Consider the following 27,150-nt stretch of genomic DNA (forward strand, 5'->3'; position numbering starts at 1 on the left):
AAAATTAAAAAAATAGAATAAGGAAAAAACAAAATTTTAAAAATTTAACTTAGAAAAACTAAAGAATCATGGGGAAAAAGCCATTAAATCTATGTGCTGCATTCCCCTATCTCTGGAGTTCCGCAGTTCTCATTGATTTGTGAACTTGGTCTTGCTGGATGTTCTTGTTGATCTTCTGGGCAAGTGGCCTACTACAATTATTCTCAAATGGCGGAATTGCACTTCCCTTGCCATGGGCCAGGCTAAGTAATCTACTTAGTTTTGCTCTTGGTAGCTTTTATTCTTTGAACATTTCCTGTACAGCTTTGGAGACTGGGAATGAAATTGGCAGCCTCCCAATCTCTGGCCCAGAGGAGTGACAGCTCTGGGCCCCACCCCTCCGTGCACCCTGAGAGAAAAGCAGTCAATCCTTCCCGTCTCCCTGGTCTCCAGCCATACTCTGAGCTCACCCAGCCTGTGACCGATCGTTTCTATCTCTGGCACATAGCCCCGTTTAGAGACTCCAAACCCAGCAGATTCCCAAAGTGTGCTCCCACACTGCTCCTTCCAGAGGATGAAAGAGGGGGGATCTCCCTGAATCTGCCACTTGTGGGGTTCCTGCTCAAAGTGCAGTGGCCTGTGTCTCAGATAACGGCTTAAGGTAACCCGGAGCTGAGGTCCCCCTTCTCAGCTCCATCTCTGCAGCCAGATGCTCTGATACCTGGGAGCTCTGCCATACTCAGGCACCCCCAGACTTTCTGTTACCCTGTGAGTCCTGAGGCCACACTGTCACCACAATTGCTCCACCACCCGCTTAGCCCCTGGAGTGAGGTCCTTCAGGGGAGCCAACTTCCAAAAGTTCTGATTTTGTGCTCTGCTGCTTTACTGCTTGCTGGGAGCCAGCCCCTCCCCCCATGGTCTATCTTCCCATATATCACCTCAGATTCACATATCCGCAAGTAGTACATTCCAGAAAGTGGTCACCTTTCTGTGCATAGAATTACTGCTATTCTTTTCTTCAATCTCCTGTTGAGTTTGTAGGTGTTCAGAATGGTTTGGTAATTATCTAACTCCTGGTACCAGAAGAAATTTGGGTCTCCTACTCCTCTGCCATCTTGCTCCTCCTCCTGCACTTCTAAATTTTTTAAATGAGGATATAATAATAGCATATAAATTTGGGAGACTGCTTTCCTGAGCAAACCAAGCACGAAGACTACAGATAGTCTGCTGTTGTAATTTCAGGGTAAATCAGATTTGACTTTAATGAGAGATTATTTCAACTGATAGAAGGAGAATATCACATCATGAGCACAGCAGTGATTTTTATCTTTTGTTCAGAAGCCAGAAAAGAAAGTTGCTTTTTCTATAAATAAGGCCCAGATGATAAAGGGTAGGTGTAGATTCGGTGATTAGATAGCCTCTCTCTGGTTTAATGAAACTCATCTAAGAATAACAAAATGATAGAAAAAGGCTGGACTGAGAATGTGAGAACTTGATGTCACACGGTTCAGTTGTGCTTTTTGGTGATTACTTTGGGAAGGTCATGTTACTCCTCTCATCTGCCATTTCCATTTATTCAATTACTTATCCAAATACCGGAAATTCATGGAATGGTTATTCTGTGCCAGGGATTATTTTGTTGGAGTGTGTGCATAGAACAAAATCCAAGATGCTTTCATGGAATTTACAGTATCAATGAAGTATTTCTGAGAATGAGGCTACATTACTTGGGTTATGATTCATGGGTTATGTAAACTTTTGAATTATAGCATTTATCCAGTAAGTCCACTGGACTTCAGTTGGAATTTTCCTGTTTTGCTTACGCCATAAAATTCGACCTATACTTATTAGTGTGATAAGTCATATTCTCCAATAAGTTTTCTACTTTTAAGGTAAAAAATTATATTTTATAAATTACTTTGCCTTATTTCTTATAATACATATTTGCTGTGGAGAATTTGAAAAACACAGAAAAATATAAAGACCTTAAGAATTACTTGGAATTCTATCACCTAACAAGAACCCCATTACACATGTGTTTATTTTGCCTACTTTCAGCAGTTTCATTAGGCATGTTCTTTTATTATTATTTTTCCAAAATTTGGATCAAAATTCTGTAATTTTATGTCGTACTTTTCTATGTTATGAACATTTTCTTATTTCCTCATATGTAAACTCCCACACAAATTTCAAAGACTTCTTAGTTAATTTGGTAAGTAAAGTGAATTAATCCATTATTTTATTTATTACTTTGAGCACCAATGATGTTGAACTTACACCTGATTATTTTTATTATGAAATAAGTTAGAAATATAGAATATAGGTAATAATATAATGAATAACCTTATATCAAGTAATAAGCTTAAGAAAAAAAAAGTTACAGATATAATTTTAGCCCCCAGATCTTCTTGGATGGGTTTCTACTTTCCTCTTCCCAAAGATAACCACCAGCTGGAACTTATTATTCCCAGGTATAATTTTTGTGCTGTTACTGCAAATACATATATTCCTAAAGTATATGCAACATTGCACATTTTATGACATTAGAATATTGATATCACAGTAGAACATGTATCCTATGGTAACTTTTTAAAAGCCTAGTATAGGATTTTTTGCTATTTAGTCATGTTGATACATGGAACTCTAGTTCAATAATTTTTACAGCTTTATACAAATCTAGTATATGAATATATGCAATTTATTTTTTTATTTTTATTTTTTTTAAAGATTTTATTTATCCATTTGTCAGAGAGAGTGAGCACAGGCAGACAGAGAGGCAGGCAGAGGCAGAGGGAGAAGCAGGCTCCCCGCCGAGCAAGGAGCCCGATGCGGGACTCGATCTCAGGACGCCGGGATCACGACCCGAGCCGAAGGCAGCCGCCCAACCAACTGAGCCACCCAGGCGTCCCTGAATATATGCAATTTAAATGTTGATGGGTATTCAAGTGGTTCTCATTTTCATTATAAGCAAAAAATGTTGCACTGAAAATTTTAATACAATTTTCCTTGTGCATATGTGAAGGTGTCTCCATGGCCTAACTCTGCAGAGAAAGTGCTGGTTCTTAGGATGCATACATCTTCAGCTTTACTACATATTGCCATATTGGTTTCCAATGTGGTTGTCCTGAATTACTCTTCTACAGTTCTATATATGTATTCTGGATGCTCCACATTCTGCCCAGTCATTGGTATCACCGAACTTTAAATTTTAGTTAATCTGAGGTTGGTGAAATGGTTTAACAGGTAGAGCTTTAATTTGCACTTTCTTGATTATTAGTGGGTTGAGCATCTTTTGACAAGTTCAATGACATTTTCTCTTCTGTAAATTGCCTTTTATATCTTTTGTTCATATAAAAACTAGAATATCATTTCCTTTATTATATGTGATGATTTTTTTTTTTTTAATATAGAGACAGTGTGAGTGGGGAGGGGCAGAGGGAGAAGGAGAGAATCTTAACCAGAGTGTGTAGCATGGTCCATTTCACAACCCCAGGATCATGACCCAATCCGAATTCAAGAGTTGGATGTTCAACTGACTGAGCCACCCAGGCTCTTTTTACATATTTGTATTAGTCTGTTTTTTATTTTATGCATTGCAAAAATCTTCCACTCTTTGTCCATCTTTTAAGTTTGTTGATGGAGCCTTTTTTTAGGCCAAGTTTTAAGTTTTAATGTATTTGAATGTAGCCACCTTTTCCTTTATGGATGGTGATGATTATATCTTATCTTTTCCTACCTTAAGCTCATAAGATAGCCATACCCCCGCAAAGCATTTAGTTTCATTTTTTCTTATAAAAATGTTCAATCCATATGGAATTTGTTTTTTAATGTGATGTGAGGAAGAAAGTATGATTTGATATTTTTCTACAACTAATGGTCTCAGTTTCATTTATCAGATAGTCCATTCTCTTCCCACCATATACAGCACAACTCTGCTCATATATAATTTCTATATATATAAGGGTATGTTTCTGGGTTCTCTATGCTCTTTTGTTGGTCATTTTGTATAGCTGTGCAATTAATGTGCCAATTAATGCTGATAGTATCATAATAAGACTCAACATGTTGCTTCATATGTTGTACAAACCATGCCTAGTATCTGATACTGGGCTGAAGGGATGAGTTCAGTCTGAAACCCAAATCTTGCTTTGTACGCTCTATCTGCTTGGAATGAGAGATGCACTTTTCCAATTCACAGGAAGATGTCAGATACTTTCTCCTCCTTTGGGAAATTGACAAAAGGTAATAGAAGTCCTGACTCAATGTCTAGTTGGGCAATTCTCCCACTTTGTCCTTCTTCAAAAGTGCCTTGGGTATTCCAGGCCCTTCATTCTTATTGAAATCTATGAAAATTTTTTGCTGAGATTTTCATTAGACATACTTTTTTTTTTTTTTTTTTTTTTTTACTTTGTGGAACATTGGCATCACTTTGATATTTAATCTCATTAATTGATATGGTCCATTTATTTATGCCTTGTTAATGCCTTTTAATATAGTCTAATAATTTCTTCATAAAGGTTTTAAAAATATTGTTAGGTCTATTCCCAAGTTTTCTCTTTCTTTCTCATTAATTAATGAACATATTTTTCTTACTGTCCATTCTTAGTGAATTTCCTGTTCAGAATTTTAACTAATTTTTCTCTTGGGCTATCCGTGGAATGTCTTCTCTTCCACCAGTGATTTGTAAGAACCTTTGAAAGACCAAGGATGAAAGATCAAGTGTAATTTCTTGTCATATGTGTCACAACATTTTTTTTTTTAATTTGCCCTTTGTGTTTTTTTTTTCCATGCCTGTAGAAAATTCAAGTTCTTATGGTGTCACATATACAAATCTCTGTGGTTTTCTTCCTTAGTTTTTATGTTTCCCCATAAAATCTTGATTGAATAACTAGTAATCTGTATTTTCTTTTAAAAATCATTTTCATTTAACATTTTCATCCATGTAGAATTTGTTTTGATGTTCGCTGTAATTATCAATTACAAAAAAAATTATCATTTTTTTCCCTTCCAGGAAGTTAGCCAAATGTTCCAGCACCATTATATTTTCCACTGAACACTACCTCTATCATGAATTTTTGCCTGTAGCCTTCCTCCTCAGTCTCTTTAACTATCTGCAGAATTAATATGTCTTGGGATTTTAGTTAATCAGTTTAACATTTTTGAAAGCTAAGAGGATACTTTGCCTGACCACTGCAGTAGTTGGACAGAATGCTCCCATCAGAGAATTCATGTTCCCATATCGTCTACCCACAACCTCCTAATATAGGGCAGACAGTAAGCAGTCAACAGGTAGATAGATGAAGGAATTGAGGACAAGAGGAGATACCTTTTTTACTTAGATTATTTTTATTTGGAAGGGAACTAGGTTTTGATTTTTTGCAAGAAAATATCCAGTAGACTGAGGAAGAGAAATTGATGAAGAGGAAAAGGAAGGCAGGCATGGAGGGGAGAATCATTAGGAATGTGTGAGATATTGATTGGTAGTCAGAAGTTGAAACACGTTCAGAAACCTGTTAGGAAAGGACACACTGCAGGTATAATAAAAATAACAAGGTTGAGAGTTTTTGTTTTGTCTTTATTATGGAAAATATATGCAGAGCAAGAAGAACAACAGACCATATAAACCCATTACCTATGTTCAGCAATAATCAGTTCAAAAGTTGGTATGATTTCATCTCCACCCCTACCCATTTCACCTCTTTCTCCACCCCTGGATTACTCTGAAGTAAATCCTAACCATTCTACCATTTCGGAGATCTACCTGGGTGAATGACGTCATTGCTCTCAACTTTGTATCTGTGGACTCAGGCAATAGTCTTCTCTTGTCAACACTAAATCTCAATGTCCTCATTAGCAAAAGAAGGATAAGTAGCTGTCTCACCCATTTCAGAATTATCATCAGATGACACAAGAGAAATGAAAACAAACCATCTAAAATTGTGAAGTACTAACTTTCAGTCCAGTTCTCTCCTTTGTAAATGACCCCCAGGACAAATAATCTGAAGGCAACAGATAATCTTTGTCCAGCCTTGTCTACACAGTCACTTGCTTAGGTTTCTCTTCCTGAAAAACAATATTTTAGTACCTTTTTTTTTTTTTTAACGTTAGTGTTATAGACACTTATAGACACTTTCATCCTTTCCTTTAATTTATCCTGTGTTTCTCTTTAAAGGGCTCTGAGAACTGATTATTCTTTGGTGTGCTCCAATTTTCAAGACCCTACGGAGTGCAAATTCAAATTTTCAAAGGTGAATGAATTTTAGTGGACTTTAGGGCAACAGAGCTCTAGATAACCATGAGAGGGGTAAAATTATTTGCTCCCCTACCAAACGCCACAACAAGCGCAGAAAAAAGCCTTTAGCTGGGCACATTTGGATTGCAAAAATCTCTCTCCATCCTTGGGGGAGATTATTCATTTCCCTATAGGGGGAACTCTAAAGAACATGTTTTCCTAAAAGGGGCCAACTGGGCGGTGTCCTCTTTTCCGAACGCCCAGATTTCTATTCTTAGATCTGGAGATAGGCGGAGGCTCTCATTTTTAATTTTTCCTAGTTTGCAGACCCTCGGCGGGGCTGGAGGATCCCAGGCTGGCTGGTCGGGGCGGGTGGCCCGCCGGGCTGCGGAACGCGCGCCTTCTCCCGCCACGGCTGCGGCGATCCGGGCCTGGAGACTCCGCGGAGTGCGCTGAGTCAGTTTCTTCCTGCACGACTCCCGGCCGCGCCGCCGCGGCGAACGGGATCCGGTCCCGGAGGCGGCGCTCTCCGGGGGTCGGGGACCGGGCCTGCGTCCGCGCGGGGGCCACGGTCACGGTCACCGGGGCCCGGCCCGGCTCAAGCCGCGACCCGCCGGCCCGCCCCGGTTCTTCCCGGCACAGCCCTACCTCGGTCGAGCCTCGCGCAGGCCCCTGAGCTCATTTTTGGGGCCTGGGTGGGGGAGGAGGAAGCCGAGGAGGAGGGCCGGGGAGAGGGAGGGCAGCGCAGGGCGGGGAGCCGCCGCCTTCCTCATAAACAGGCGGGCGTGGGTGCGGATGAGGCCGGCGGGGAGCGCTGGCTGCGGGCAGTGAACTGTGCTCGTCCCCGCGAGCAGCGGCGGCGCCCCTGCCCTTTCCCCGCGCGCCCGGCCTTCGTGTGGGAGGCACGGTCGGTTTGGAGCAGAGTCCATCATGGCCAGTGGCAGCTGTCAGGGGTGCGAGGAGGAGGACGAGGAAACTCTGAAGAAGTTGATAGTCAGGCTGAACAATGTCCAGGAAGGAAAACAGATAGAGACCCTGGTCCAAATTCTGGAGGATATGCTGGTGTTCACGTACGCCGACCACGGTAATCATCCGCAAGGAAACTACTCCCCACCCCCCACCCCCTGCCTCTTTTGCAAACTTTCTCCCTCGCACTTGGGAGTTGCACAAACCTGAACTCCTGAGAAGCCGCAGCCTCTCTACTCCTTAGGGCAGAAAGGAGCGGAGAAGTTCTTGCGCTCCCTTCTTTTGCTTCCTCCTCCGTTTCAGACCCAAAAGGGGTGCGTGAATCATGACTTTGCTTCTTTTCCCTCACCCCCTTCTTTTCCAGCCTCCAAGTTATTTCAAGGCAAAAAAGTCCACGTGCCTGTGTTGATCGTCTTGGACTTATATATGAGAGTCGCTAGTGTGCAGCAGGTAAAGGAGTTGTTTTCATGTCGCCCATTCCCCTTTCTCTTTGGAAATGGATGTTTTTCTGTCAGTACTATATACCCAGAAGTTCTGGGTTACTTCTGACTTTCCGCCTCACAAACCACAGACTGTGATTTTAAGAAGGAAGCGTTGTCAAATCATTATCAAATGTTAATGATGTAAAAGGGCCCACTAAGTGCTCCTTAATTGTTTTGTAGAAGTAAATTTGTACAACGCACCTACAAGATATGGCTGGGGGTGGGCGGTAAATAATCATGGGTTGGGATTTAATTCTCTTATTGGCTAGATGAGCTCATCAGCATCAGCATTTAACCAGATTATTCTAAGAATCTTACCAATGTACAGCATGTCCTACAGATGACACCATTGTGAATAGTTTGGGAAAGGAGAATAATTAATAGTAATAAAAATTAATAATAATTAAATTAATAAAATGAAGTAACTGGCAAATTCTTATAGGTTTAAGGTTTCTTTCTTTCTTTCTTTCTAAACTTGAAAACAGATTTCTGGCCTTGAGTTGTAGTATACCTTGTATTATCTAAAGAAAGTGATGTTTTACTATTCTCCTATAAGTTTATATTTGTATTTTTCAACTCTTTTCATATAAACTGAATATAAAAGCGAAACTTAGAACCTATACCATAGGAAACACAGACATTTGTCAAATACCTTAAATACATTTTAAAAAAGAGTCCTAAGGTGATAGTTAAGAATGATTTACAGTCAAAACAAATTACTGCCTAACATGTTAACTTCCTTTGTAGATTCTGAGGTTTAGAGAACTGAAATCAGTCATTTGCATGTTGGGTGCTGAAAGGAAAGAGAATTGAACTTTGAATTCTCTCAAGGTGTAGTCAGAAAGCCAGTGTTTCTTAATACTTACTGGAGAGGCAGAAGAAAGAATTATCTGGATCTCTGAATCTGTCTAGCTACCTTCATCTTTATGTTCATCTCTGTATCCAGCTATGTCTAGTCTGGGTGAACCATATACCTAGTTTCTTTTATATGAGAACATTTATATCTGGGATAAATGGTTATTTTAATTTTTCTTACACTGAAATATTTCCCATTTGACTATTGATTTTCAGGGAGTTAGCAAACAAAATCGTGAAAAGACAAGAGGCATGATAAAGGCGCTGTTCCTTTTAGCATCCAGAGTCTGAATTTTGCCCATGAAATATGAGTCACATTTTAGAGCTGGCCTATTGTGTTTGCTGCTCTCCTCCTACATCATCTCTTCTTCCTTGCTTCTGCTTTGGTGTTCAGAAGTGCCTTGTCTGGCAGCCTCTGTTCCTTGGATTCCTTGCTTGGTATGGAGAGTTCCCCTGTTGGGTGCCACACAGTATCCCCAGGACCCTTGGAGGGCTTGGGTGTGTAGGGTCCAGAGAAAGTTGTGCTGAACCTGAGAACCCAGGGGAGGCTGGAGCAGACCCACCACTTCATTCTTTGTTTTAGAAGCTGCCCAAGCCTAGACATGTTTGTCTGAAGTAGCTGTGAATGTCACTTAATATCTTGGCCAGCATATACCAGAGACAAATTATGCAAAAAAATAAGGAATTGTCTTTTAATTTGGTTATTTAATAACACAGAATTATTCGTTTTAGCATCATACATGTATTCGTCTGCAAAAGGTGTTGTGTGTATTACATCGTTGGATTCTCACTGGAACCTCACTGCTCTCTCAGAAATCTCTCTGGACATTTTTTTTTTTTTTAAAAGATTTTATTTATTTATTTGACAGACAGATCACAAGTAGGCAGAGAGGCAGGCAGAGAGAGAAGGGAGGAAGCAGGCTCCCCGCTGAGCAGAGAGCCCGATGCGGGGCTCAATCCCAGGACCCTGGGATCATGACCTGAGCCGAAGGCAGCGGCTTTAACCCACTGAGCCACCCAGGCGCCCCTCTCTGGACATTTTTAACCTCAGAGTCGAGTATCTCATTTAGGACCATAGAGCTCATGACAGAGCCAGCACTCAAGCTTTCACATACCTTCAAAATCTCTTTCCATCACACATTCTGAATCCACAAGCTGTTTGTGCAAGAAAGCAGCACAGTGGTTTGTTACAAATCCTGTGGCCATGCTAGCTACAACTATGTTATCAATTTTAATTATCATTGGTCTTATCGAAGGGATGTAGAAAGGGGTTCTCTTGACTGATATTTTAATACTCCCCTTAAAGAAAGTGTGTTTTTTTCTTTAGATTTCTTCATATTTGTGTTATAACCACTATACATGTCCTTTAATGCTTTATATTTTGAGTTAGTTGGAAGTGCTGAATTAAAACTTCCAAATGAATTTAAGAGGGTAAGGTAAATTCAAAAGTAAATATTAAGGTTTCTTTCCAGAGTTCATTTCACATCCTATTCCAGATTTCCAGTTTGTGTTTTTCAGGGTCTTTTTACATTTTATTAATGCTCTGTAATAAATGACAGTCTTTTGAGCACTGGTAGTTAGACTAGCTGTCTTGGAGTTTCCTTTTTCTGCCAGTCAGCCCATCATTTCTCGCTGCTTCTCATTTTACATGACTTGCCTCTATCCACAAGTTTCAACCTTTGAAGTAAGAGAACGAAATAAATGAAAGTGACTGAATTTTTCTTTAACCCCTAGCCTCTTTGCCATTGTGCATTAATTAGATGCTTGAATCTCCAGAATAATTATAATAACGTGAAACTACCAATTTAATTGTATTATAACTGGGCGGGAGAGGAACCTTCTCCCTGAAAGATAAGCTTTTAATTGAGTAGATTAATGGATCAGTTGTTCCCTCTGCTCTGCTGCCAGTGATTCTGTTTAATCATAGAGGCTCAGTTGCCTCAACCCTTTTGCAAAGCAATTACAGGCGCTGCTTCTCCACCAACCAAAACACAACAGGTTTTCTCCTTAAGTCAGTCATGCAGGTACAGAAATGCGTAGAGCATCCTTTGTGACTTGTGATTTATTTCCCACCGGAAGCTGTTCTAAATGTTATTTTCTTAAATACTTGGGGGGAAAAGTCTCGATGTATTTTATGAAAGCACGAAAATAGCTGGTTTCTATGACAGCTGGATTGTCAGTGTCTGTTCGGCTTACGTGGAGGAGGATGTCCTACTTAAATATAGGTAAAAATAGCTGTCAGAAATTGCTGCCTTTTCAGGCAGTTTGAAATTATGTAAAAGGATGTAATGACAGAGTAAAGCAATTCAGGCTTAATCCAGAAAAGATTCAGAAATCGTATTGTAAAGAGATCTTGTATAATCATTTTCATCTTGTAAAAAAGCCCTTGTTTGTTCTTGGAAACAACAAACTTGTGTCATTATTCCTTACCGGATGCACAGAAATGCTCACCTCGTCATTTGGCTTTGAATCACTGGGCTCCACTTTGGCGTCCGGTCTTGTCTAGCAAAAGCCTTGCCCTGCAGTACTGTCCTCACCACCAGGCACCTCGCTCTCCTCACAGCTTAGTTCCAGAGGCTTCCATTTCCGTATTTTGAATGACCACGTTTCTAATTCCTTTGAAATCTGGCTCAAGTCCTACCTTTTCTGTATTGTATCCTTCTCTGGGTAATTCTGACAGTGAATGCCGCTGTCAGGCTTCATATATCGGTGTTTATCACACATCCTACTTAGACATGTTTTCATTCATCTCTAGATGCTACATATTTATACATTTTTTTATTTTCTTTGGGTTTTCTTTTATTCCTGATTATATCGAATCTAGTTCTGTAATACAATAGAAAGAATGGAAGATTCCTTAAATTTAGAGAGGAATATAAACAGGAAGAGTGAGTTGAATTTAATCTCTTGTTTGAAATTCAAATACCATATTTTTTAAAAAGTTGTATTTTTAAAAATCGCATTTTTTTTTCAGAAGAGCAACTTGTTCAAGGTGGCATCATGTATAAACAGGCTGAAAAAGTTGTAATACAAGGCATCTGTGAGATCATATTTCATTTGGAAAAGTCTAGGGATATTTTTGATGTCCACATCTTATCAACTCATATTTGGATGTTCTAAAGAAACCTAGTGGGACCCATTGAGAAATTCTACCCCCTCCCTTTCTTATAGTGTCTTTCTCTTTTTCCTGTACCAGACGTCACACTGGTCAGACCGTTCCTTTTCTCTGCCAGTCATTCTAGCTACCCTACCTGCGGAGTGGTCTTTACTTCACTATGAAAATTTCCAACTGCCGCTAACCTCCATTCCTTTTCTTTTCTATTTTTTTAATTAAAAAAGTATTTTTTAGCCTCTATTCCTAACCACTTCATTTCCTTCCCTACAATTAAAATCTTAAGTATTTAGAAGAGATTCTGTCAGGTAGATATGATTTAAAAATCTTGTACTTCATAATCTTGGTGTGTCCTCAAACTATTTTTTGTGTTTCATTTTATTTAATTTCTTTTTATTTAGATAATAGTTACGTCTGTTAACTTCATTATTCAGGGATGCTCTAATATTTTTTGTATGCCCTCTTGGTATGGTTTTTGGAGAAAGATGTATTTTAAACATATGACTTGCTTTCCTCAGTAGGCATTTTAGGATATCATCTTGTTTTAAAATTATTATTTAAAAATAGGTAGTCACCTGTTCCAGTAAGAATGAAAAGACTGAATATGTTCTTTTAGCATGTTTAATAATGTGAATATTTGCCTTTCTTGCTTTCAGGTGGGTTGGTCACTTCTTTGCAAATTGATAGAAATCTGTCCAAATACAATGCAAAGCTTAATGGGACCTCAGGATATTGGACATGATTGGGAAGTACTTGGGGTTCACCAGTAAGTATGATAGATACGTAAAAACAAACTTCATTAAGTGTTTATCCATACATATGACAACCCCGCCTTGGATATATCACATATTTGTAATCCAAGCAAATCTGGTAAAATCCTCTAAAATACAGATATTTTTTCTCAAGTCAGTGACTTGCATTTATAGAGAGTTTTCTTTCAGTTCAGGAATATATTATCTATTTGCTTTAGAAAACTGACATTTGAGGTAGAATGTCAGGTGCTATTATTATTTTAATAATATAATAATGCAGTCATACAGTTGGTTAGGTTGTAGATTTTTTTTTTTTTAAAGATTTTATTTTATTTGACAGAGAGAGAGAGATCACAAGTAGGCAGAGAGGCAGGCAGAGAGAGAGAGGAGGAAGCAGGCTCCCCGCTGAGCGGAGAGCCCGATGCGGGACTCGATCCCAGGACCCTGGGATCATGACCTGAGCCGAAGGCAGAGGCTTTAACCCACTGAGCCACCCAGGTGCCCCTAGGTTGTAGATTTTTGAAGACTACTTACGAATTCAAACCAACAAAAGTTTTTTTACTTTTTAATAGTATAACTGATACAAACTACTAGTTCTTAAAAATACATGGATACTAAAATTTAGTTCTGTAAGTCATAATTTAGAAGTTTATGCTTTGCCGTCTTTAAAAGTACATAAGGAATAACACGGAGGACACTGGGAGAAGGAGAGAAGTGAGTTGGGGGAAATCAGAGGGGGAGACAAACCATGAGAGACTGTGGACTCTGAGAAACAAACTCAGGGTTTTGGAGGGGAGGGGGGTAGGGGGTTGGGTGAGCCTGGTGGTGGGTATTAAGGAGGGCACGTATTGCGTGGAGCACTGGGTGTGGTGCATAAACAATGAATCTTGGAACACTGAAAAAAAAAGTACATTTATATAGATATTCATACATATATATTTATGAGCTTAAACCACAGCTTTCAAAATGAAGAAAAAAGAGGAAATTACCTTTCAGCACATCTGCAGTCAAATCTTGATAGCTGTTTTCCCAGCTATGTTACTGTAATTTGCAACATAATGACTTTATAGATGAGACCACTTCTTTAGCCATAATTAGTTAAGAAAAAAGTTTTCTGAAGAAAAATGTGTTTCCAGGAAAATCATTTTTAATACCTTTTTTCCTTAACATTTAAAAATTACCTTTTCTTATTAATTTTAGGTGTTATTTATACCTAATGTGACTTTTCTTTACCACAGAGAAGTGAATACCTATTGCTTCCAATGACATATAGCTTGTAGGAAAACATAATTTGCACAAAATTAAATTTTACATCTTTGTATTGTTTATTAGTATTGCCATAATTGCAATTTAAATAAATTTAAATCATTTGTTCATAGGTGAGCGTATATGTGCTTGTTTTTCCATCTTTGATGTTTAATATGTTGCTGTTCTTCAGTTTCCATTACTTAAAGAGTGTTTTGAAAAGAGCATATTTACAGTTAATGTATGTTGTCGTCTCCAAACAATTTCTGAAACTCTATGAGTCACTTCTAAATGCTGCATTAAATGCAGCATTTACAGGGGAATGATATGAAATATAACTGTAAATAGGAATTGAAATGTTGTATGTCCCTTGGTTTGGCTGAGGATTTCCAAAGTCCCCAAAGGTTAGCAATCTATAAACTTAGGGAGTTTTAAAAAAAACTCATCCAGTCATATCCTAGTAGAAACCCACTGTTCAAATTAAATTATGTAAACATTTCTGTAGGAAGTCTCTTTCACTCATTCATTCATTCATTCAGCCATGCATTCACTCATTTGCTCATTCATTCATTCACCCTGTTCATCAAATATTTATTATACTCCTACTTTAGGCCTGAAGTGGTGTGAGCAAGATAGACAGACACACGCTGCTTTCTATCGTGGAGTATATTAGATCATTCCCAGCAAACGCTATTGTAAAACATAATCTCCCTGTATTCAAGGACTTTTTCCCACCAAAGGTTTACAGTGCTAAAGAAGAAATCTCATGTGGAGATGAAGTCAGGAATAGTGGGTATGATGCAGGGACAGGTAGGGCAACATGGATTGGAAGAGAATTGACAGACTAGAGGGACAAGGTGTCTCAGTTCCTCACCTTGCCAACTGGAGACCATGTTTCTAGGGAATCTGTGGATGTCTCCAGGTTCTGTCTTCTTCAAATGATGTAAAGCTAACCATCACTAGGTATAAATAGACTAAAGATGGTATATTTTAGATTTGGTTAACTCAGAGAGTTAAATTAAATGAATTTGAATTAATTGAATATTGTGATGTACTAGGTTCACTATGATAAAATATTGTCAATTTATCTTTCAAAAAGAGTAAAAATCAATAATTTAAATATTCATATGAGTTCTTAATTTATATGTACAAACTAACATTTTTATTGCATCTCTCTATATTTTAATATATCAACATGCATAACATATAATTCACAAGTTTATATCAAATATAAAAATGGGCTTGATCTCTTGATGTGTATAATTCCTCATGATAGTTTAGATATGGAGTTGGGTGAAAGTAATTAATAATTGAATTTGAATATTCAGAGGAAAAAGTTTTAACTTTTTAACTGAGACATAATATTTCCCTCTTAATTGTTGTAAGTTTGGCTCAGTTTTAATGGAAGAAAAATGCACAAAAGCTTCAGTTTAGAGAATGAAATACAATGAGTTGAATAAAAATATAGGCGAGTGAAGCATAATACCTAAAAAAAGCAAACATTTAGGTATGATAATTCCCTCTTACCTTGATTTCTGTTTTTAATTACAGACTGATTCTTAAAATGCTAACAGTTCATAATGCCAACGTAAACCTATTAACAGTTGGGCTGAAGGCCTTAGATCTCCTTCTAACTTCAGGTAATACATGCATATGCATATTTTTAATATTGACTCAAATTTAAAAGTATTTTAAACCATTGACCAAATGTGTTTTAATGTCTTTTTAAAATATAAGAATATAATATAACCTAAATATCAGTGATTTCCAAAATTCTTTGTTTCTGTTTTTCCTTTTTTTTAAGATTTTATTTATCCATTTGAGGGAGGGACGGAGGGTGGGGGGGAGGGAGAGCGCACTGGAGATAGAGCATGAGTGAGTAGGGGGAGGAGCAGAAGGAGAGGGGGGAGGAGCAAAGGGAGGGGAACAAGCAGACTTCATGCTGAGTATAGAGCCTGATGCAGGGCTTGATCTCATGACCCTGAGATCGTGACCTGAACTGAAAGCATGAGTCAGACGCTTAACCAGCTAAGTCACCCAGGGGCCCCTCTCCTTATCTCTTTTCTTTATTCTTTTTCCCTCCAAAATGCCACCCAATATCTTGGCCTTAAGCATCACCTTTCTATATTATTCCCAAACCTAATTTCTCTTCCCAGCTTTGCTCCCAAAATCTGGTCCCACGTGTCACATTCCCATTTGCTGTTGGCTGTATTATATCTTTCTCCATTATATCTCTTGATATGTGTTCTGTATGTTCTGGGGTATGACATAATAGTACTATTTTAAAAATACATAGCATTGTTTCTTGAATACTTGCTTCACTTGTAAAATACTTCACATGCTTTTAAAAATGTAATCTGCAAAACATCTCTTGAGATGGGTATTTGATCACAGTTTTCTAGTGAGGGACGTGGAAGCACGAAGAGGTTGCCTCAGGCTGTAACTAGTAGAACCAGGGTCTGAGTCCACATATCAGGTTCTTTCCTTGAGGACACTTCTGCTTGGAGGATTATTGACCTGAAAACAAAGAATCTTGGTATGGTACAATAGTTATGATCATTGCTGGGATGGACACTTGCTATTATGTAAGGTTCTGAGAAGAAAGTCTGCTCACAGGAGAGCTAATCACAATGATAGGGAGTGGTTTTCCAGGAAACTGAAAGTTTATGACTTGGAAAAATCTCCCAACACTATAATATATTAAAATCAGCAATGTGCAGACAATTAGGAAATCTAATTGGAGGAAATTAGGAAATGTGTCTTGAAGAGACTGGTTAATTTAATATCTTTCAGCCAACATTGAGAATTTTGCACTTTTAGGGAGGTTTTTAATGTGTTTGAAGTTCATCTCAGATACTCATTAAAGGTTAACTTGTAGGTTGTTTTCATTGTTTGGCTGGCTAGTTAATGGATTTAATAGCTATTGGGCATTTACTGTTGTGCTGGCCTCTGGAGAACTCTAAGGCAGATGAGGCAAAATTCCCAGAACATAGAAGGGCACAGTCCAATATAACTTTTTGCAATGAAGAAAATGTTGTACCTTTCAGTATCATGGCAAGTAGCTATATATGGCTATTGAACATTTGAAATGTGAGAAACTAAATTTTAGTTTTATTTAATTTTAATTAATTTAAATTTAAGTTTAAAAAGCCACATGTGCTTCGTGGCTCCTGAATTGAGCAGGACAGGGAAAGAAAAAGTAGTGTAAGAGGGGTGCGTGGATGGCTCAGACGGTTAAGCACTGGACTCTTGATTCCCACTCAGGTCACAGACTGATGGGTTGTGGGAATCAGCCCTGCCTCAGACTCCACTCTCAGTGGGGAGTTTGCTTGAAGATTCTCAGCCTCCTTCCCTCCCTGCACTGTTGCATGAGTGCACTTTCTTTCAAATAAATAAATAAATCTTCAAAAAAAATAGTAGTGTGAGAAATAATTTCATTTTTTAAATTTTTTAAATATTTTACTTATTTATTTGAGAGAGAGGGAGAGAGAAAGAGAGCATGAGCTGGTGGGAGACAGAGAATCCAAAGCAGAATCTGTGCTGAGTGCAGAGCCGGGGGCGGGGCTTGATCCCAGGACTCAAGATCATGACTGGAGCCAAAACGAAGAGTTGACTGGTTGACAGGGAACAGAAGAAGGCTAGCTATGGGGTGCCCATGGAGTATCCAGGTAGTGTTGTCTAAGAAGCAGATAGTAATATGTATCAGGAGTTTAGAGCAAAGGGCCTTGGCTACAGGTATTGATTAGGAATATTGGGAATTAAAGTGTATTGGGAATTAATTTCACTTAGAAAGATCACAGAGGTTGATAGGTCTGTTTGGGGTAATTAAGTGGTTTACCAAAAAGAAGAGTCCATAAACCATTCATAGTCCTCATGTAAAGATCAACACACTAAATGTTAAAACAGCTGTTTATATGGGGCATATTGTTCTTTTCAAAATAGGCAAAATCACTTTGCTGATATTGGACGAAGAAAGTGATATTTTCTTGTTAATTTTTGATGCCATGCGCACATTTTCAGCCAATGATGAAGTCCAGAAACTTGGATGCAAAGCTTTACATGTGCTGTTTGAAAGAGGTATTTAAAAATGTCATATTCTCTATTTTCATATTTATAAAGAAGCAAGGGAAAAGTAGAATATAATTATGATAATAAGGTATCTAAAATTTTACTATTTATGAAGAAGTGGGGGCTGTCAGTCAAGGATAAATAATGGGGTTAATTCAGAAATATTGCTTGTTTTGTGGAATGAATTTCATTCATGGGTTACAAATTATGCAATTGTAGTAGACATTCTTCCATTGCTTAACAAGACTTAAGGTTCACTTTGCAAACCGGATGTGTAGGTGTTAGGAAAGAAAAAATAAAACTGTGAAGTCAAAGGATAGATTAAATTTGGATTTATGATGTTGAGTCATCTCCAGGGATTTTAGAAATTGCTAAAGGCTCTGTATAAAGAACCAGGAGGTTTGCAGAGTGTCCCTTAGGAAAAAGACAAATATGTATTTTATCTCATGGGACTAAGATGGATAACAGAGATTATCATGTAATTTTGGAGTTGGTTGGAACTGTTAGTCCTTCCACTGGCTTGATGAGGGAATAGCTCAGAGAAGTGACACAAGCAACCTGCCCTGTGGGCACAGAGCTAGTCACCACCACTGCAGTCAATTTAGCACCATTTTCTGAGAGCTCTTTCTGCATCATTATGAGAACCAGTAGTGCTGGAGGTTTAGGATAAGAATAACTTATGTGGGCTCTATGTCTATGTCAGTTTGCCGCCTGAGTTTCTGGCAGCTCCAAGAGTGGAACAGATCAACATCTACTATTTAATTCTTGCCTCATTTCAAAAATACTTTAAACAGCTTACAGCTACTTACAATACACTAGAGAAAGAAGTGGATGAGGAAATGTGTGAAGGGAAAGTAATGTAAAAATAATGTAAAATAATTTACTAGTGACTTCAGGTCCTGTATACTTGTCAAGGCATGGACCAGAAATCTGTTTCTCTGCTTCCTATCAGGCAAAGAAGAGTTAAACATCGCCTGTTACAAAGTTACTTGAGATAAAAATAAACCCATTTATCAGGAGGAGTGATCAGGGTCATGGGAGACCTGGGAAAATAACTCTTTTGGGCTTCCCTGGATGAGATGATAGAGTACACACGTTTTATAAGGAGTACAAAGTGTTATTTCAATGAAAGAGACTCTATCAAGTGTCAGAACAGGATGGGCCTGGATCCCAGCTCTCGATGATCAGGCTTGGCAGAGAAGAGGGTTTACTGTGAGTGGAGACTCAAGGAACAGCATGTCTTTTGGGATATCTTCTATAAACGTTTTATCTTGCAACTAAGCTTTTGATAAGAACTTGGCAGAATTGAGTTTGAGGTTCCATTGTCTCACAGGTCTGTCATCTTCTGTGTTGCAGTTTAAGGGCACATTCTTATTCATGGAAGAAAGGCTCTCTGACCAGATGGGACCCATCCAGGACATATGGAGAAGGACCAGGGAATGTTAAAAGGGAGCTCCTAGTCAATAGAAATATTATCAGTACTGACAGCATTTTGATTATAAATAGAGTAGAAAAAATTTCTGAGTTTTCTAGGACTATCAAGTTCCTTGGGACTTACTGGCACCTGTAGAGTGAATTTTCAAAATTTGAAAGTATACTGTGGAAACTGCTCAATAAAACGAGAAAGTTCCATGATACTCCTCACTTATTAGAAGAACCTAACCAATTTCAAATCATTTTATGTGGACCATTGGTATCAAGTTGAAAAACAAAAAAGTAATGCTGATCATAATGTTTTCCAGCATTTTTGTCTGTGCCATTCTCAGGCTAGAAAGACCAGATTTGTGTACATGTTTTTGAGCTACCCACCCAATAAAATGACTCCAAATGGAACTCATTGGCTTGATTAAAAAGACTTTAATTATGAAAATTTATAGTAATTTCTGATGAAATCAAGGCCATTGAGACAGAGTACTTCAAAGTCTAATTACTTGTCCTTTGCTGAAGTTCACCCCTTTTGAACTGAGCTGCCTTTCAACAGTGTACCATTAACCACTCCTTTTTAAGTATTGTGATCTATTCACTTGCAGAAGGGCATCTTTATTAGTCATTGGTCAGTTTCCCAAAGGAAATTATAAATAATTTTGTTTTTCTGAGAATTGTTTGGTCACTAACACTTTTACATTTTTTAAAACACTAAACTAATATAGATTAAAAAGAAATTCTTTTAATCTCAGTAGCTTTTTTCCCCCATTATAAAATCCTTAGGAAGAGTTTTGCTGAACTATGCATCTTTAACTCTGTTGTATTTACTGTGTCTCATACAATTAACATGAATATTATATTTTTAAGTAATTAAATTTTTATATCATCTTTAAGCTTTTTCAGTATTTTGTCTTTCATCCTTCTAGTTTCAGAGGAGCAGCTTACCGAATTTGTTGAGAATAAAGATTATATGATCTTGCTCAATGCATTAAAAAATTTTAAAGATGAAGAGGAAATTGTGCTTCACGTCCTGCACTGTTTACATTCCCTAGCAATTCCTTGTAAGTACCCCATGTGCATGATTTCTTTTTTGTAGATAAAGAATTACAATATATCTCCTGAGTACATTTTAAAAATATTTTTTATTATGTAGAAACTTGCAGATCGGAATCCCATTTATTTATTTATTTATTATTTATTTATTTATTATTTATTGATACTGTACTACAGCTGGCTCAGGACTTGGTGCTGGGAAACAGTAGCAGAAAATATAGACATGTTTCTTGCCTTCTCAGAGCCCATGGTACTATACCAGATATAGACAATATAGGTGACTACAATGTATTATAAGGCAAGTGTTGGCAGAAGTACCTGGGGTTATGAGAAAAACAAGAAGGGAGGCAATGTCTCTTAGAAGAGATTTCAATGATGAGAGCTTCATGTGTAGGGGTGTCTGCGGTGAAGTGCTTGCAGAATGTCCCAGGCAGTGAGCATTGTTATGTGTCAAAATCCTGGAGCAAGAGAGAGTATAGTGCATTCAAGAAGATAAAAATAGCTAGTATCCGAAATCAATAAAGAATTTATCAAACTCAACACCCAAAGAATAATCCAGTCAAGACATGAGCAGAAGTCACGACAGACATTTCTCCAAAGAAGACCTACAAATGGCCAACAGACCCATGAAAAAATATTCCACATTCCTTGGCATCAGGGACATTCATATAAAAACCACAATGAGATACCACCTTACCCTTGTCAGATGGCTGAAATTAACAAGACAGGGAGCAATGGATGTTGGCAAGATGCAGAGAAAGGGGAACCCTCTTATACTGTTAGTGGGAATGCAAACTGGTGCAACCATTCTGGAAGACAGTATGGAGGTTCCTCAGAAAGTTGGAAATAGAGCTGCCGTACGTGCCAGTAATTGCACTACTGGATATTTACCCCAGAGATAAAATGTGGTGGTCTGAAGGGGCAGGTGCACTCCAATGTTTATAACAGCAATGTCCATAATAGCCAAACTAGGGTCTGAAGGAGCACGTGCACCCCAATGTTTATAGCAGCAATGTCCACAATAGCCCAACAATGGACAAAGATGTCCATTGACAGATGAATGGATAAAGAAGATGTGGTATATTGGGCACCCGGGTGGGTCAGTGGTTGAGCATCTGCCTTCGGCTCGGGTCATGGTCCTGGGGTCCTGGGATCGAGTCCCACATGGGGCTCCCTGCTCGACGGGGAGCCTGCTTTTCCCTCTCTCAGACCCCCTGCTTATATTCCCTCTCTCACTATCTCTCTCTCTTTCTGTGTCAGATGAATGAATAAAATCTTTAAAAAAAAAAAAAAGATGATGTGTTATATATATATACACAATGGAATACTACTTACCCACACACACAAAAAGAAATCTTGCCATTTGCAATAACATGGAGGGATCTAGAGGGAATCACACTAGGTGAAATAAGACAATCAGAGATAGACAATCATCATTATGATCTCACTCATATGTGGAATTTAAGAAACAAAACAGAGGATCATAGGGGAAGGGAGGGAAAAATAAAACAAGACAAAATCTGAGAGGGAGACAAATCATAAGAGACTCTTAATCATGGAAACAAACTGAAAGTTGTTGGAGGGGAAGGGGGTGGGGGATGGGGTAACTGGGTGATGGATATTAAGGAATGCCCATGATGTAATGAACACTGGGTGTTACATACAACTGATGAATCACTGAACTCTACCTCAGAAACTAATATTACACTTACAGGTTAATTAATTGAATTTAAATTAAAAGAAATAATAATTTAAAAAAGAAGATAAAAGTAGTTCAATAAACAAGAGTGTGTGTGCGCGCGCATGTGTGTACACATGCATATGTCCAGCCCCGAGTGTCTGCTTCTGTGTTATTTAGGGGAGGTGGGGGCCAGGGCTTGATGAGAGTCAGTGAATGAGACTGGAAACAAGCAGATCTTGAAGGGCTTGAAAAAACCACAGGATGAAGTTTGAACTTTATAATGATTCTTGTTTAGCATTTTCTTGATGCTTGAAATCTAGGCACTTTTATCACACAAAAAAAGTACAGATAAGAAGGAATTAATTTGCTGTGTATATTACCAGTGACAAAATCATGCTTCCGAATTCACTACTTTTGTTTTATAAGTGCACATGAGCATTTCACATTTCATAGATTACCTATGTGAGTTCGTATAGGATATACACACGCATTTATTTCGTGATGTTTTCATCTTCACGCACGTGAAGTTGTGAGGATTAAATGGTTAAATAATTTGAAAAATGCAGAATAGTACCTAGTATGTAGTAAGTGTAAAGATAATCAACAGTGTTATTACATAATTTGTACTTCCTACCTGTGTACTATAGTGTAGCATGTATAATATGCAACATGGTTTCAGACATGGAAGTCTGATGTGAGTCTTCAGTAAAAACCCAGTCCTGTTGTGAAAGGATGCTCTTTCTTCGTGATTGTTATGAAATCCATCATTTTCTTATCCATGGGAAATTGAAGATTTGAAAGCAGATGGGGCTGCACTGTTATAGAGAATGGACATATTTAAAAATTTCCGAGTCATCCACTGTCAACAGACTGAATATATTTTTCATTTTACTTTTCCTCAGCTATATTTATACATTTATTTATTTGTTTTGGGCTGGCTGCTTTGAAATTCACTGTTTTCCACCCACATCTGACATAACTGCAGTGAAAAATGTGTTGATTCAGAATGCAAAGGTCAAAGAAAGTAGCAACTGAAAATAAGAAAAATGAAATGTTTTAAACACTGAGTCTAGTTGAAAGATTTTGGCTTTTGAGTCTTAGGGCAACTCGTGTCTGCTATTCTGAGTGAAAGCAGACAATTATTTTCAGAGGCTGTTTCCTCTCATTTTAACACATTTTCCTATATTCAATGCTCTTTAAAATACAACTTAAACATTAAAAATACATTTTTGGAAAAACTGCTAGTGAGTTTGGTTATGCCAAAAAAGATAGAAAAATGTTTTGTAAACACTTTCATTTGTTTTAATAATCAGCATTTCACTTAGAAATGTAAATTAGTTTTTCCACATGGGTCCATACACTCAGTCTTTCTGTTGACCAACTGCTTTAGTCCTATATCCCCAGCTTCCCCCATGCTTCTCCCCATCTATCTCAGCCTTCAGGAAGCTTGGTTTTGCAGCCCAGGACACTGGCTGCTCTTCTGCTGTGCTTTTGGAAAGGGCAGGAAATAAGTCATAGTTGATTTCAGCTGTTCTGTTATGTGACATGATTTTGATTTTCTTTCTGTTGGGTCAGAAAAAGGAGCAATGCATTATCCAATGGAGTAGTGCCTCATTAAGGAATAGGCTCCAAATTCATTTATTTGAAAACTTACGGCCAAGACATTACATTTTTAGATTTACATAAAAGCACTCTCAGTTATCCCTTTGTTTTTAAATCGAGCAACAGAAATAAAGCAATTTTCCCTTAACGCTAGAGAAGAGTCCTAAATCCTATTATATGAGAATGAGCATAGTGGTTTTTACAGCTATTTGACAGAACATGATACTTAAATTTGGAAGTACAGCCTTTATGCTGACAATTATTTACAAAATGTACAAGAGGTTTTTGTATGTCTCTTTCAGATGGGAAATTATTACCTTTGGATAATTATTATTTCTTTAAATTTAGGCAATAATGTTGAAGTCCTCATGAGTGGCAACGTCAGGTGTTATAATATTGTGGTAGAAGCCATGAAAACATTCCCTGTCAATGAAAAGGTTCAAGAAGTGAGTTGTTGCTTGCTCCATAGGCTTACATTAGGTGAGTTATAATTCTTGGTTAATTTATTATCATGGTCCATATGATTTAAGTATACATAGCATATGTATGTTGTATGTTGGTAAGTAGCGTATTGACATACACTGGATGGAAATATTGTAAAATAACAAACTATTCTGCCATGCTTAGAATTTTAAAAGCAGTGGCAAAAATTGATGTGCGTAATGTAAGAGAAGTCATATCTTATTGTTAGTGGTATATTTAAAGTATAACTGTATCAATAGTTGATATATACAAAAGAATAAGCCTGACATGTACAAAAAATGTAGCACAAAGCAGAAGAATGCCCCAACCAATAAGTCATTACCGTTGCTGGTAAAGCTACTCTGGACTACATCTTTTCCCTGCTTTCTCTATAGAGTTAATGTGATCCAGTATTAAAAATCCATTAACTTGATCTTCAGATAAGGGTGCTTTTCTTTTTTTCCTCATTTATCTCTTAATACATTATTATATGTCCTATGTAGTGACTAGAGAATTTATTGCCTTTTCACTGTTTCAGAAGAAGCTTAATTTTCTCTTCCTAATTAAAATAAAAACCCCAAGTCAATGAATAAGTATTAGCATTTTGTCAAATAATGTAACCTAATTATGGGTTTAATGCATTTGGAGGCCTTATATAATTTGCTGTGTATTTTGTTTTTTTTTTTTAAATATATTTTTAAAGACTTTATTTATTTACTTGATAGAGAGAAACACAGTGAGAGAGGGAACACAAGCAGGGGGAGAGGGAGAAGCAGGCTTCCCGCTGAGCAGTGAGCCCAATACAGGGCTTGATCCTAGGACCCTGGGATCATGACCTGAACCCAAGGCAGACGCTTAACAACTGAGCCACCCAGGCGCCCCATTTGCTGTGAAATTTCATAGAAATTGTCTGAAAGTAAGAGAAGGTCAATATCACTGGTATTTGCCCAGAATCACACAGTTGGTCAATAGTAGAGCAGTTGTCGGCAGTGGCATGGTAGGGAAAAAGAAGGTGAAGGGACACTCCAAATTTAGATAAATTGGTAAAAGTAGAAGAGAATCTTTTGAAATGACTTTCCAAGACTAGAGATCATTAAGGGCGGGGAGTATGTCTGTTTGGTGGGTGAATGTGAGAGAGGCAAGAACATACAAAGGTATTGATAAAGAAGAGCTGTACCTAATTAAACTGCCTTTTGATTTTGAAGCCATTGATTACTATTTAGTGTGGGCTTTAGGCTTTTCATAATATAGGATCTTTTCCAATCCTGGCTTTGTGTCTCAAGGATCATTTAATTACACTTACACTTAATTTATTTACATTTAATTACATGACATGACATTACATTTAATTACACTTACAGCTAAATAGGCGTATAGCATGCACACAAAGCTGGGGGAGGGGGTGCACAGGGAGAAGGAGAGGCAGACTGTCCACTGAATAGGGAGCCCAACAAGGGTCTTGATCCCAGGACTCTGAGATCATGACCCCGGATTATGATCTGATCATGACTGAGCCACCCTGGCACCCCTCCTTTTTACTTCTAGAAGGAAACTGTTGACTGTTAGAGAGTTAAAATAAGCTTAAATGGAAGGAGGCATGTATATGTGGAATATCATTTACAGATTCTTTCCTCATAAGGATTTAGATTTTTAGGTGACGTATTGATTCTCAGAAAAGAGAATGTAGAAAGGGGTAAACTTCTTCCTGGTTTGGTTTGGAAGGAGTGAAATATTCTCTCTCTCTCTTTTTTTTTCCTCAGATCATCACAGATAAGATCAAGTAATGATGTGTGCCAATGAATTTTCTGAACAGCATTCCTTTAAGTGAGAGAAGGGTTCTGCAAAAGTGTTTAGTCACAAGGGAGGTTTCCTCCCTCATCTTTAGAAAATCAAGCTATTTTGAAAAAAAAAAAAAAGAAAATCAAGCTATTTTGTACAACGAATACTTTAGTACCATGCATAACAGATACCTCATTGTTTTATATGATAATGACATGAGGAGTGAAAGAACACAAAGTTAATGTAATCCAAACATATCACTATTTTTGCTCTGTCAGTTCCATTGTCTAAGATAATTAAATGACTTCATGAAATAAATTTTCAAACCTTTATGCAATCATATTAAGCTATCTTAATTAAATTAATATATATCTAATGCTATTAAAAATATTCACACTTCATATTTATTGATCTAAGTGCTGTTGTATAATTCAAGGTAATTTAAGTTCCACGGATGAGAATTCAGCTAATCTCTCACTTACCTTTTAGGTAATTTTTTTAATATTCTGGTATTAAATGAGGTACATGAGTTTGTGGTGAAAGCCGTGCGGCGATATTCAGAGAACGCCACGTTACAGATTGCAGCACTCAGCTGTTTAGCGCTCCTCAGTAAGTAACTATACTCAAAAGGAAATTCTCACAGCTGCATTTGATCTTGATTGTGAACATTGTAACAAGGCATCATTATAACAAAATCATATCTGGAGAAGGAATCGTTAAATGGCTTTTCTGTCCTAATGTAATTTATTTTCTAATAGAAGATACTTTCAAGGGAATTAACAGTTGTGATAAGTATACCCTTCCCACTTTGTAGATGAGTAAATGCTTTGTTATTGGGCAGCTAATCCCAATTAATCTTCCTTTAGTCTATTAGATTTGTTTGGTACTCTGTTCCTCATTTGATGGAATAGCAGTGTTCCGAGGTGTGTAATATATTTAAAAAGTCTTTATAATGAACTAAGGCCACAACTAAGGAATACCTCCCTTTGGTCATAATGTTTCAAAATACAGACTTCACATTGGTCATTCAAACTGTAAGTCAGTCATATATTGATATTTTTTTCAAGCTGAGACCATTTTCTTAAATCAAGACTTAGAGGAAAAGAATGAGAATCAGGAGAATGATGATGAGGAAGAGGATAAATTGTTCTGGTTGGAAGCCTGTTACAAAGCATTGACATGGCATAGAAAGAACAAGCATGTGCAGGTTGGACTCCTTCATAAATATTATAGTTACTAAAATTATGCTTGTGCAATCATATATGTTTTGACAGGTTTCTTTTTTCTCCCCTGATCCAGGAGGCTGCATGCTGGGCCCTTAACAATCTCCTTATGTACCAAAGCAGTTTACATGAGAAGATTGGAGATGAAGATGGCCAGTCAGTAGTTTTGATTTTATATGATAGAAAATTTTAGTTACATTTTTAATTGATCCATATAAAATACTGTAACTGCCA

General features: G+C 37.7%; 1 protein-coding gene across 1 annotated transcript in view; it reads left to right on the plus strand.

The window, feature by feature from the left end:
* Window positions 1-6,992: 6,992 nt before the first annotated feature.
* LRRK2 (leucine rich repeat kinase 2) overlaps window positions 6,993-27,150 on the plus strand; it is a gene marked incomplete at its 3' end in the record, with an annotated part of 131,436 nt that continues 111,278 nt past the window's right edge. The window contains exons 1-10 of the mRNA XM_080811639.1: window positions 6,993-7,295; window positions 7,542-7,627; window positions 12,283-12,392; window positions 15,175-15,263; window positions 17,566-17,700; window positions 20,043-20,177; window positions 23,801-23,932; window positions 26,183-26,302; window positions 26,761-26,900; window positions 26,993-27,072. Of these exons, the coding sequence (XP_080667765.1) occupies window positions 7,142-7,295; window positions 7,542-7,627; window positions 12,283-12,392; window positions 15,175-15,263; window positions 17,566-17,700; window positions 20,043-20,177; window positions 23,801-23,932; window positions 26,183-26,302; window positions 26,761-26,900; window positions 26,993-27,072 (1,181 nt within the window). The 5' untranslated portion in view covers window positions 6,993-7,141. The remainder of the gene's footprint in view (window positions 7,296-7,541; window positions 7,628-12,282; window positions 12,393-15,174; window positions 15,264-17,565; window positions 17,701-20,042; window positions 20,178-23,800; window positions 23,933-26,182; window positions 26,303-26,760; window positions 26,901-26,992; window positions 27,073-27,150) is intronic.

The sequence above is a fragment of the Martes martes genome (assembly GCF_963455335.1).
Source record: "Martes martes genome assembly, chromosome: 8".
NCBI classification, from domain to species: Eukaryota; Metazoa; Chordata; class Mammalia; order Carnivora; family Mustelidae; genus Martes; species Martes martes.